This window comes from Mercenaria mercenaria, unplaced genomic scaffold (assembly GCF_021730395.1).
Source record: "Mercenaria mercenaria strain notata unplaced genomic scaffold, MADL_Memer_1 contig_3924, whole genome shotgun sequence".
NCBI lineage: Eukaryota > Metazoa > Mollusca > Bivalvia > Venerida > Veneridae > Mercenaria > Mercenaria mercenaria.
Window position 1 is genome coordinate 5,077 of NW_026462112.1, and position 13,178 is coordinate 18,254.

Genomic DNA, 13,178 nt, shown 5'->3' on the forward strand with positions numbered 1-13,178 from the left:
TGTAAATAGTATTAAGGTATCTGGTCCACAAATAAACAAGTTCTATATAAAAGTGCTTTTAAAATACTAGTACATGTGTATTGATGTCTGGAAAGATGTCTACTGGCGGGAAAAGAAAATACGAATCACATAACAAAACTATGCTATAGAACTTTTTTTTCTTTTTTTTCAATCATGATGCTTTAATAAAAATCCTGTTATAACTAGCACTGGGACGCTTACTCGATTAAACAGATCCGATTCGATTACTAGGTGAAACCGGTTTCAATTTTGCAAAACCGCTAATCACTCTCGAACAATAACTATCACGAATTGTACTTTATCTTTTTACATTTCTTTGACTAGCACATAGACCCACAGTATATTTCTGCTAAAACACATTGAACATAGTCAATAGTCTCGGATCAGCCAGTCATGATATGTGTAAAATAAAATACACGAAAATATGACTTATTAATTACCACATTGTTTTCAAAGGATAAAGTTTGTAAGTTCCTAATGCAATCAGCTGCTGGAAGAACCTTAATACCGTCGTCAAGGAAGATTAACCGGTTCGGTTCGATTTCATACAAAAGATTAACCGTTTTCAAAATTTTGAAATCGTCCCAGCCCTAGTTATAACTGTTACAGTGTAAGATTTATAATTTCCCAGACAAAAACATGACTGTAGTGATTAGTGCGTATTATTATGGCAATCTTAATATTTACTAATATATTCTTGTTCAGCAGACACAATTCTTTCAAATGATACCAAAACATCGGCATTTCATCTGTTTGTGGATCGTATACCTTAAATCTTTCAAAAAATGTACAAGCCATATATAAATTGTAATTTGTAAAATTCGTAATTCTTTTTTCATCATAACATCGACATAACACATTTGCTCCATAATATATAGTAGACGCAACTTGACCTTTGTATTATGATATATAATGAGGCACAACCTATTATTGAAAATGAGTGAGCATTCATAAATTCAAAATTGACGTAGATTTATCGTCATATGATGTACTGCAGTTATGTATAAAACATGGGCTGCATGAGAAAATGGAAATATAAATTTGTGTTAATATAAATTAGTGTATGGAAAGTTTTAACTGATCAAATCTAAGTATATGTACTTTGATACTGCACTGTGTACAAACTAATTCCATAATCTGAACAATACACGGCTACCCTAAGCACACCTTATTTGCTACAATGAAAAAATCTATATGAATAATCAGCCTAAGGTCAACCATTGCGGTTAAGTTGCGACTACTGTATCTTAATATAAGTGCCTGCAATACAAAGTAGTTTTGTAGTTTATTTACGTTTCATTCATATACAAACATATAGATTTACATACGGCATAAAATATACTTACTAGAACTACAAGAGACAATATACATATTCAAAAGTGTTTTATACAACGCAGGTGAATAAAATCTATGTTCAAGATGCTGAAAGTTGCAAATCAAGTGAGTAAGTTGAGAGAGTATATGAATGTATGAATGTTGAGTAACTGACTGAGTGAGTACATGGTACATGTACTGCTGTTGAGTGAGTACATGAATGCACGTATGTTGAGTAACTGACCGAATGAGTACACTAATGCATGTACAGATGCTGAATGAGTACACGAATGCACGTATGTTGAGTAACTGACCGAGTGAGTACATTAATACATGTACAGATGTTGAATGAGTACATGAATGCACGAATGTTGAGTAACTGACTGAGTGAGTACATTAATACATGTACAGATGTTGAATGAGTACATGAATGCACGTATGTTGAGTAACTGACCGAGTGAGTACATTAATACATGTACAGATGTTGAATGAGTACATGAATGCACGTATGTTGAGTAACTGATCGAGTGAATACATTTATACATGTACAGATGTTGAATGAGTACTTGAATGCACGTAAGTTGAGTAACTGACCGAGTGAGTACATTAATAAATGTACAGATGTTGAATGAGTACTTGAATGCACGTAAGTTGAGTAACTGACCGAGTGAGTACATTAATACATGTACGGATGTTAAATGAGTACACGAATGCACGAATGTTGAGTAACTGACCGATTGAGTACATAAATGTACGGATATTGAGTAAGTGACCGAGTGAATATGTTGAGTAAATTACCGAGTAATTACGTTATACATGTATGGATGTTGAGTGAGTATATGAATGCACGAACGTTGAGTAACTGACCGAGTGAGTACATGAAAACATGTACCAATGCTGAGTGAGTACATGAATGCACGAACGTTGTATGAATGTATCAACTACAATTAATAGCATATCCAGACATTCGATATTTTCCGAAGTTAAAATTACCCACAAACTAGGTACATGTTTATATGACTTAAAGAATTGTTTAGAAAATAATGCGGAACTTAAGTATATATAGCCAATATACGCTGCCAAATGTGAATTTAGTAATTTGACTTCCTGTGGTAATTGAAACTACATTTCATGACGGTCTCACGTACATGTACCTAGTTAAACCCTATTTATTAAAACCATTGCATAGATATGTCTTTAGTAGTCGTTCTAGAAACAAGATGACCTCGTTTCAAAAAAAAAAGTGAAAAAGAAGATTTTATTTCATTACTGACCTTATTAAACAAAATTTTTTATACTCCTTTATTATTCCTTTATTTCTCATGATGTTGTCTAAAATAATTTATAATGAATGACGCATGTACATATATTTCTCATTTTTAATAACTTTTGCACATAAGCAAAATGAAAGGGATATTTGTATTACATATTTTCAGTGAATACCTAGTATTAGAATGAAATATATCTAGTGAATTCACAGTGAAAGATCAAAAATTCATTGTTCACTGGTAAATGAGTACAAAGGATAACACTTTGTACCATGCAACAGATATAATTTGAACTATATTTCATTCATGAACGCTAGATTTTACATTTACTTCGAGTTTACACTACCCGTGAGAACACTGCATCTTACAGCATTACAAATACTTTTGCTGTCATTGTATATACGGCAGTTTTATCTTTTAATGTGTATTAAGCTCATTGAGAAAAGAACTGGTATCAGGGCTAAAGGAAGGTGTTACCATGCAATGCGGACCATAAAACATGAATAAATTGGTAGAAATATTGCTTAATCTATATTGATTCCTATAAATGTAAAGTTGTTTTTATTTTTATGCACATTTCTTTGTAATTTTGTAATTCTGATTGTTGTTTTTTGCTCTACATCTTCAAATGACAGTCATTTCGTCAGCTACTACTCTGTTTTAGTAGAATTGTCCTGTGTGGTATCTGCGATGGAGGCAGAGGCCTCTTCATTTACATGGCTCATTTCATGTACTTCGCCATTCTGAAAAATATAGGTCTGTTATTATAGCAAATAGTGAATAGTAAGAGAGGAAACATATGTGCAATAAACCTTTCAGAATATATAAATGGAAAGAGAATCTTTTCCAGAAAAATGTTTATATATTGAGTGTATTCTGTATAATAATTCCTATGCAGTGTTTAATACGATTATCCGTTATACTCATTAATTCCTTCTAAGGAGCTTTTTGCTATTATATACCTGCACTATATTAACACAAACCTCACATGTTATGTACCTGTACAAAAGAAGATAACATAAATACCAATAAAAATTTGGGATGGTTACATACTATGATTACCTGTTCAATAATCGCATGCCCATTAAAGTTAATGAACAAATATTCCATGTCAGCCAATTTACTTTCATCCGTATTCAGTCTTTTCAGAACACTTTCTCGAGCATGTTCGACATACAGCTTAAGGCAATCCCATTCATCTTGACCGAGCGTAAGTAAATCTGTTTCACTATCAATGGTATAGCTTACATGTCCGCGTTTAGTTTTCAGTTCCTTTTTGTCATCGAAGTCATCTTTTTTTAGGGATGTAACGACACTTTCAGATTCACCGGTTTTTTCTGTAATAATGGATACAGTGTGGTACATAAACAAATTATATTCATCCTCCGTCAGCATCTGGCCTCCGAGTGGAAGAAATCTCTTAATGAGATTTATGATGAAACGCTTATCAACTTTTTCCCAAGGTACAAGTGTTTCACTTTTTTGAGAGTGTTTGCTCCTTTTTATCTTCTTCTTTCTACGTTGACGTTGAAACAAAAATGGCGAATGCGCATTAGTCCTACTGTATTTACACACTGTACCGCCTTCATCTGATTTAGACGAATCTTCATCAGTCCAATGACGTTTTCTTGCATCATCTATCTTAAAGGAGCTTGATATATTATGTGCGCACTGCCCAGATGTGCTTGGTGAGTTCCCTAACATTAACTGGTTGTTTTCGTAATGGCATAAATATGCGGTTCTATTTTCCTCATGCGTCTGTATCTGGAACTTTGTTCTGCAAGCTAGACACGACTGTGTTTGAACCGTATTATGTAATGCTAGTATTTGTGACTCCTGCTGTATTGGTCTGTTAAAGTGTGGTGTTTGACAAAGAAGTGTAGGCGGGTACTCGTATTGTATTTTTGTTGACTCGACAATTTTAGGCAGCAAAGGAGGTTCTCTGCAATGATATGTATTGCAATCAAAGTACATTTTCATTCTGAGATTTTGAAAAGCTAGATAAGATGTAAGTACAAGTATATTTAAAAAGTGTAGTCTTTGGATAATAAGAAAATAGTTTTGTTGTAAAATATTATCGAAGTTTCACGTGGACGATTGTGGCAACAACCATATTATCTTTCTGATTTCTAACATCTAAATAGTTTTGAACGTTAATCAAACCAGGTCAATAGAAGTTGTCTTTGTCTGTTAAATCGTCTAATTCATGTAATTTATTGTACCGAAGGTGTAGATTTTTTTTTTCATTTTTACATAAGAAGAATATTCTTTTTTTATTTTACAGAAGGTGTAGGTTTTTTAGCTCACAATGCACGAAGTACTCGCCTGAGCTATTGTGATCACTTATCATCTGTCGCACGTCGTCCGTCCGTCCACAGTTTTCTTCGAACGACATCTCCTCTAAAACCATTGGTGAAAGTTGATGGAACTTGGTCTAGATGTACCTTGTATGATCTCACAACTACATTTATTTAAAAAAAAAATATCCCACACAGACTCTGGTTTCCGTGAAAACTTGTAATATTTTAAAACAATTTGAAAAAAGAGTTTTTGACCCTGTGTAAAGATTGATCAGATTATTGCGATCTGTAGATGTAGTCGGCCACCAGACGACGTGGAAACTTTTAACTATATATATATAGAAGGAATTTTGACCAGTTTCGCCGATGTCCTAAAAAGCATGAAAATGTTCGATATTTGACTCTTTACCAAACGTTTTCAAGGAGACGTGCTCATTTCGCCATACAATTATGTATATTTACAGGGACTGCCCGATTTGCATATGATTCCATGCAATGTTTCATTATGTGACAAGCTAACATGAGTTTTCAAGTAATTTTGGTATGTCAAAAGCATGGTCGTCAGCGGGCTTTGTCACATTGCCCTTTATGTATGTAAAATGTATCGGAAAATATCATTGTCAAGGACTGTTACTCCGATTGAGTGGCCTTTACCAAGATTGTTCACCATTATTCAATTTTCTTAAAACTTGGCCACCAGAGCTAAAATACAAAACAATCTTCAGACAGCATCATTCTAAGATTAAAAACTAAGTTTCGAAAAGCAAAATGTACTCAAGTTGAACAAATTTGCACTGAATATTACAATACCCTTTGAGATCTATTTAAAGTCGTTGTAATGTCGAACACATAGGATAAATGTTCTTTGTAAAGTTTTCGAAAGAACTGTATTGGTGGTACTCCGTTGAATAAAGAAATTTGGATTAACTTTTAAACTTTTGCAGTTGTTAGTTTCACAATGATATCGATTATGACCTGTTTCTAAACAATACTATGTTTTGTTACCAGCTAAAGGTCATGTTTAATAACTTGACCTGGTTAGAAAATTCAGAAATTGAAGTAATTTGCTATTCATTTGTACTCCTACGACAAAACTCAAATACTTCAAATAACTGCGCATGTCAATGCTCAATGTCCAAAATTGATTGATCATGTAAACCAATTTTACCAAAATATGCTTGTGTTAAGTTGTCCTGTCAGTGGGTTACCTCATATAATCTTGAAACCGATTCCGCACATCATTGTAATTCATCTCAGACAAAGCATTTTCAATCAGAGATGGCTTCGCTCGAGTTCCAAGGCTCTGTTTCCATGACTTGAACAGCTCAAATATCAGAGTTGTCGTTCCTCCAGACTTAAAGTCGCATTCTATTTTACTTATCCTTGTATCAATATCCATTCCTTGAGGTAGGTGGTCTAAATTTCCAAAAACAATTTATAATTCTGCATTTTTAAACATGGGTTAATATGTTGCTTAATTCTACAGGAAATATTTTGCGTTAATACACTCATGGACTTTAAAAACGCATACTTTATATACTGTGGAATCATTTAAATTCGTCGACATGAAATTTCGCGGTTTTGGCCGAAACAGCTGTTTCACGGGGACGTAAATTCGTGGGTTTTTAATTTTTGATAAAAGATCATAATTTCTACAGGAATAAATCTAGTATTATAAGACTTTGTTCTGACATGTGTACTACGCGTGTCAAACAGCGCTACCGTGGTTACCGAATTTGCAATATACGCTGAGATTAGCGAGTGATCATGTGCCAGTTAACGACCGCGCTATCTATACAACACATAATTTTCAAAACTTAATGAAACTGTGAAATACCGTTATTCAATAAGAAAATTCGGCGCCAGTTAAAAAGTGTCGAAAGTTTTCTTAACCGTAGCCTTGCAGAATTAGCATTCATAATTGAAATAAATATAAAGTTCCTCACATTGTTCATTTGATCGTGTTGCAAACAAAAACTAGTTACTAGTATTGTATTGCAAATTAAAAGAAAAACAAAACTATGATTATAGAATTGCTGATTTTATGTTGCTTAAAATGTGCTTTTGTGCACGATTGCTTGACTTTCATCTGAAAGATTTCTTTTTTTTATTGCAAAACGAATGCGCGTCTGCTTATAAATTTTCAAGCTGTGCTGAACTTGTGCATGTGTTATTTCCAGCCGAGAAACGTATAAAGTGAATTGCGTAATAATGCATCGGACGCAAATCTAGCAATTAATTTATAATATCTAATAGTCCCAAAGTAGTTGTAGTTTACTAAATGTCATTAAAATTTAATATAAACATTACAGAGCGGGGCCTAAAAAAAAATAACAGCCGCAGCATAGTACGCCAAACTTCTATTCTTAGTATCTACTTTTACTTTGACAAGCATGTCGTAAAACACGGGTTAATTAATGAAATAGTCCATTTTGTTCCGACGCATACCTATGTTTATCGTTGATGGAGCCTCCATAAACTACACGAAAGCTGCAGGTCAGTATTTGCCGCATGCACAAAACTACGACTCAGATGGGACGGCTATGGTGTCTTTTCTGGCGACATTGACTACATTGTACAATTTACATTATCGTGGGTATAATTTGTGTTCATTGGGCTTTCTAGATTGAGCTGAACCACGAAATCTACGAAAATTAATCACCCACGAATAAAATGATTTCACAGTATTGCACTTATTGCACAACTTGTACAATTTCATCTTTCAATAGGAAACATTGCGTGAAGTTAAAAAAAGTGAGATGCCAAAACTAATGAAAAATGAAAATGCTAGGCAGCATAAAATCAACTAAAAAGTGAAACACAATGAAATATACGGACCAGAAACCCTATGATGGATTTACAGTTAAATTAATATGCGCCTCCCAGGTTTTCCATATCTGGAACTTAAACTTTCTACTGGTACTAGTTTTGCTATGGTTCATTTGTAAACAAATACTACTTCCAACAATTAGGAGACTACATAAGAAAAGAAGTTTGGACCTAGCGTCGCATGCTTTTATCCAGGCTCAATTCTCGTTTTATTATGCTCCTGGACCGATTTTTTCTTTATATATAAAACATTTGTTCCTGCATGAGTACATTTCAGCCTACTATAATTACAGTGTAAATAATATTTCAATATATTCTTTACTATAATAAGCAGTCAGAACAGAATAGTATGAGAGAGTTATTCTGGGTAGATGTTGCTGGTTTAACGTCACACAAAAACAGTTGTTTTTCTTATGGTGACTTACAAGTTTTTCATCATAGAGAATTATTTCATGGTGCCCATCCGCGTATTTTATGTAAGGAATGGAGGGTATCTAGGTAGTAACATGTATTAGCATGGTTCCTTACTTGAAAAAATATCCACACCAAGTGTGCTTGACAAGCGATTTGAAGCCAACAACTTGAAGTTCTTGGACTCGGTTGTACCGTTGAAGAATAAAGCACATGTGAAACAATAGGGTATGTACAATATAAACGTATTACAGTATGGGAGGTTTTGTTTAAGCATAGAAGTTTAAATTTATTGTTTAAAATATTTTAATTAGCTACAATTTATAGAGATTTCTTTCTAGGATATCCTGCTAGAACTGAGAGCATATTTATATACCAATACTTTTTTCACATTAAATAAGGTAGGATAATGAAAGTAAAAAGTAATTATTGCAAGGAAAACGAACTCTTCTCTTGCAAATGTCAGTATACTCTTTAGCTGGAGCCACATTATAGTATAATCCCTTGTATTGATCTTGGTTAAGAGACAGCAATATATACTAATATATACTTGAATACTGATTTAAAGCATAGTAACATGTGTTATATCTAGATTCGATTTCATTCATGGATATGAGGTCTGTTTATCTATTACAAAACTGAAATCAGACTGCTCTAATTTGTTATATATTAGAGACAAGATTACATATGTATGCATTCATTTTTCTACCAGACTGATTTTCTAATGTTCATCGCTCAAATAGTACTTCGCCCAAGCCTCCTGTGGAGCCCATTTTTTTTAAATGCCACAAAGAATTTCGAAAAGACATTATGAATTTACCAATTTAAAAAGCCTATAAGCCTTATGTTTTGCCATAAATAATAGTTGACTCCCTTCTATTGTGATTTTGCATTTTATATTTATAAATCCATTTATAAAGCATTTTCTGTCCATGAATTTACTAGAAATTAGTTTTCTCAAGATTTAAAGATTATGTAAAATTTGGCTTTGGTAACTTTATTAGAGAAATTTAACTACACCAAAGGTACCTTCATTGAACACGACAGTTTAATATTGTAATGTAGTTTCCTTTTCATGTAATATTTCAAATGTAATTTTACGGTAGACCGAATTAAGACTCTTTTTTTAAGACTCCCCATGCCAAACACTCATATCTGGATTATGTGAAAACATGTAATTCGTTGTCATGGCACAAATAACAGTAAATGTTGCCACTTTGATTCACTGGCCTGAATAATAATGTTACAAAATAACACATTTTGAGCAATATTTGCCTTCAAACAGGTACTTAAAGTAGAATTATCTGATAAAAAAAGCCTAAAAAGATGTAACAAGAGTGTTGATGCTCAAAGGGCAACAATGTCGAATCCGTTGTTTGTTGACACACCATCTCAGTGACTGAAGAGTCGAACATTTTAGACATTTTATTTTTCACCAGGTCTCCAGGTGTGACATTGATCTTTGAGACAAATATAAAAGAATTGCTCAATTCATACAAAAGTTATTGATAGGACAAAGAAAATCTTGTCCCACTTACTTTTAGTAAACTCTATAAATATGTTGATTGGGCCATGATCTTGAGAACTTGTGTTTCAATGTCCCTAAGAGGTGTGCGTTCTTTGGAGACAGCAGACAGCATTTGCTCAACGTGACTTTCCCTGCTGAATATTTATCCATCCTAACACACCAACCCCCTTTCTTTAACGCATCTTGCATAAAACTAAAATGTACTAAATTGTATTTGAATTTTTGAATTAAGGCGCTTGTTATATCTTTACATCTTTCAACTATTGCAAATCATGCCGCTGGCTCTGTTGGTCTCCTCTGTGCTTCCTTGAAATTTACCCTTAACTTTTAGTTTGAAGAAAGTAGTTGAGGAGGACTTATATTAGATACAGAGGTTTTCATAATAACATTTATTTTTTTGAAAGCTGCAGTTAGAAATCTGCCTGACATTCCGTAAAATATCTACCTTTATAGTCCATCTTTGTATATTTTATCTTGTAGGTACAATGAAAGTTAATTTTATAAAACATGGAATCTGCATATTTCAACAAACATAATGGCTTATGTAATTTAAAAAAAAAAGAAAAAGAAAAAAAAAAGAAAAGAAAAACAGATGTTGACTGTGACATAACAAACAATGAACTATACACGAAGATGTAATTATCTACTTTGTTTATGCAAGTTTATTTACCGTATTTTGCAACTAACTGTGTGTCGGAAATAATCTTTACAAGGAGTTTAATTGCGTTGAATATGAAATTGGTTTTCAGTTATTAAACGAATGGTAATTGCTAAATTGGACTCGACGTAGAAAATGTAGAAATGAGACCCATGGAAGCAGTCCAATATTAAAATCACAGTAATGCGTTAAAGAGGAGTGACGACATGACAGTGTTTTGATTACAATTAATAAAAGAAATTTCAAACAGACGATATTCTGAATATTCCAAAGAGATATAAGATCCGATACAAAATTTCTTGATAAATATTTTCAACAAGTCCGTTATATTCTTATTCACTAACCACATTATAATATATTAGTGTCTTTTACCATCTAAGAAACGATGGCAAAAACAACAAAAACAATTAATGTAAACGCTTAATAAGTAAAGTTAAGCGCGTTGTTTAAATCTCAATACTTATATAAAAGAAAGTCTAATAAAATACACTAACTTTCATGAATTGATAAACGAAAAACACAACAGAACAATTTTGTAGAAACTTACCATATAAATTTACAAAGAAAATTTTGTAATTCGTCGGTGGCAAATTTTCAGCAAGAAATGTAAATACTTTGTTCCAGTCTAGACGGGTGTTGTCATCTTGAATGAAATAAATAATGTGTAATTTTAGAAACACGAAGCCTGAAACTATGGTTGTCTTCATAGTATAAGGCAAAATGTTAATTTTGTCTCTGAAAAGTAAAACCTTAAATAATTGTGATTGCTTAATATTTTGGTTTAATATCAAAATACTTCTGACTTGTAGCACAAACCAATCTGAGGTATGCAATTTAAAGTAACAGTAGCTTAAAGAAAATATTTGCAACGCTGAGATTTTGATATTAAGCTATTTTTTTTTGTAAATTAATGCCCTACCGGTATACTTTACAAACTTAAGCGGTCAGCAAGTCGAAGCAGGCCACATTCTGTTGTTATGAACTTTATTGACGTTTATAGCTGCATGAAATATAGTTTATTTATTTTAGTACAGCATGAAATACGAAGTTAGAATAAATACATACCAGTTTCTTGCAGTGGTTTATTTTGCTCAGTTTGAGTATTATTTTCGTCTCCGGATTTTAACGGTTTAACAACTGAAACTTGAACCCTATATTTCAGGTGACTAAAGTTTTCTTTACATCGGTCTGCTGGGACCGACATAGGCATATAACTAACATCTGGCCATTCCGTTATGGTCGTCCTCGACTGAGTGCTTGAATTAGGAGCCTCGTTACCCGCTGTCCTCGGGATAATTTTATCTTCTTTTAATGTTGTGTAACTGGGTTCTTCTGCCGGGGTAGAGTTTAGCTGATAATTAGCGTCACTGGCCTGTCTGTGTGTTTTTGATTGGATTGGTGTATCTTCCTTTTCCTTTAAGCGTTTATTTGGAGCCTGCTGACTACTGATATTATCAAAACTTGTGGCTACATTTTCAACAGTATCATTCGATTGTTTTTTTATGACATATTCATTTTCTTTAAGAAAAAGTGTGGTTTGTTTTTCCGTGAAACGCTTATCTAACTGTGGAATTTTCGAGTACTTTGTTCTGTTTGTTCGATATGACTGTTTGATTTTTTTGGGGTGGCTCGAAGTCATGGTTTCTAATTCAATGTCATTAGTGCTTTCGCTGCTGTTTCTTCTCCTGTTTATTATAACAGTTAGCTTGAAAAATTTCCTGTAGTAAAAAGTACACAAGAGCTAGATTTTGGTTAACTATTGTTTTTCTTACACATTTTCTCACTAAAGGGGTAGTAAACTTCTGGTGCCAGACTTTTTGTACAAAGAATGTGTAAAACCAAATGCACATGACTACAGATATTGTATTATTTATACAATCATAAAGATTTCATTGTTTGAAAACACTAAATATCTATAATATCATTACTGTTTCTTTCAGATACTGCAATGACATTGTCTGTATTAAGCATTGTCATTATGTTCACAATGCGCAAAACGACTTCTAGTATATAAAGTCCATAACAGGACGTATTATTCTGGTACATGTATAAACAAAACTGAGCCTTTATAATTGACCACAGTCGGATATTTTCTTGACTTAACCGTAAACTCTAAATACGCTGACTGTCATGACAATAGCAAAACGAGGAAAATGAATTGTCATAACATCAGAACTTACATCCTGCTTAATAGTCGTCTATTAGTTTTAAAGGCTGACAATGCCATGTCCGTTTGGTTAATTGACATATATTTTACAAACACACGTTTGTATTAAAAATACATATACTCATTTCTAAAGTTTTTTTAACCATAAGATATGGCCCGCTTATTCTTTAAAAACACATAGATATATACATACATACCTACATACATACATACATATATATAAGAATAGTGTTTGTACTACATAATCTCACTATAAACCAAAAATAGATTCTATTTTCAAATATACATATTTACAAATAAACATCACGGCATTCGTGACGACAATTAATTGATGTACAATAACTGTTAATTTGCTATATATTATAACTTAATGTAGTCAATAATTGACTAACAAATATAAGAAAAAAACTTCATGTAGGAGGTAATCAGATGTTAGATTAAACAATATTGTAAATTCTATTAGATTTTAATATAAAATTACAAATAGGCATTTGAAAAAAGAATACAAAAAGCATATTAATGCATCTGTTACAGAAAGTCTTTACATAAAAGAGATTCACGACGCAAAGTTTTGTTTCTTTTAACGGACAGTAAGGACATCAGTTTAAATCATCTGTTGTTCCAAAGTTAATTAATTTTTGTAGCAAGAAATAAGCAGGAATTTAATACGAGTTCGTTGAAA

The 13,178-nt window shown here is 32.7% G+C and overlaps 1 protein-coding gene across 1 annotated transcript; it reads right to left on the reverse strand.

The window, feature by feature from the left end:
- Nucleotides 1-2,725: 2,725 nt before the first annotated feature.
- On the reverse strand, nt 2,726-12,010 carry LOC128553534 (uncharacterized). Its single transcript, XM_053534716.1, has 5 exons — nt 11,395-12,010; nt 10,877-10,972; nt 6,112-6,319; nt 3,666-4,545; nt 2,726-3,346 (listed from the first exon to the last, which is right to left on the reverse strand). The coding sequence occupies exons 1-5, from the start codon at nt 11,966-11,968 to the stop codon at nt 3,254-3,256; spliced, it is 1,851 nt and encodes a 616-aa protein (XP_053390691.1). The 5' UTR covers nt 11,969-12,010; the 3' UTR covers nt 2,726-3,253.
- Between the last annotated feature and the right edge of the window lie 1,168 nt (nt 12,011-13,178).

Coding starts and splice junctions, on each gene's coding strand:
- LOC128553534 (XM_053534716.1), bottom strand. CDS start 11,968: ATGACTTCGAGCCACCCCAAAAAAATCAAACAGTCATATCGAACAAAC. Junction 10,973..11,394: donor TAAACCACTGCAAGAAACTG/GTATGTATTTAT, acceptor ATTTCATTCAAG/ATGACAACACCCGTCTAGAC. Junction 6,320..10,876: donor TTTCTTTGTAAATTTATATG/GTAAGTTTCTAC, acceptor TTGGAAATTTAG/ACCACCTACCTCAAGGAATG.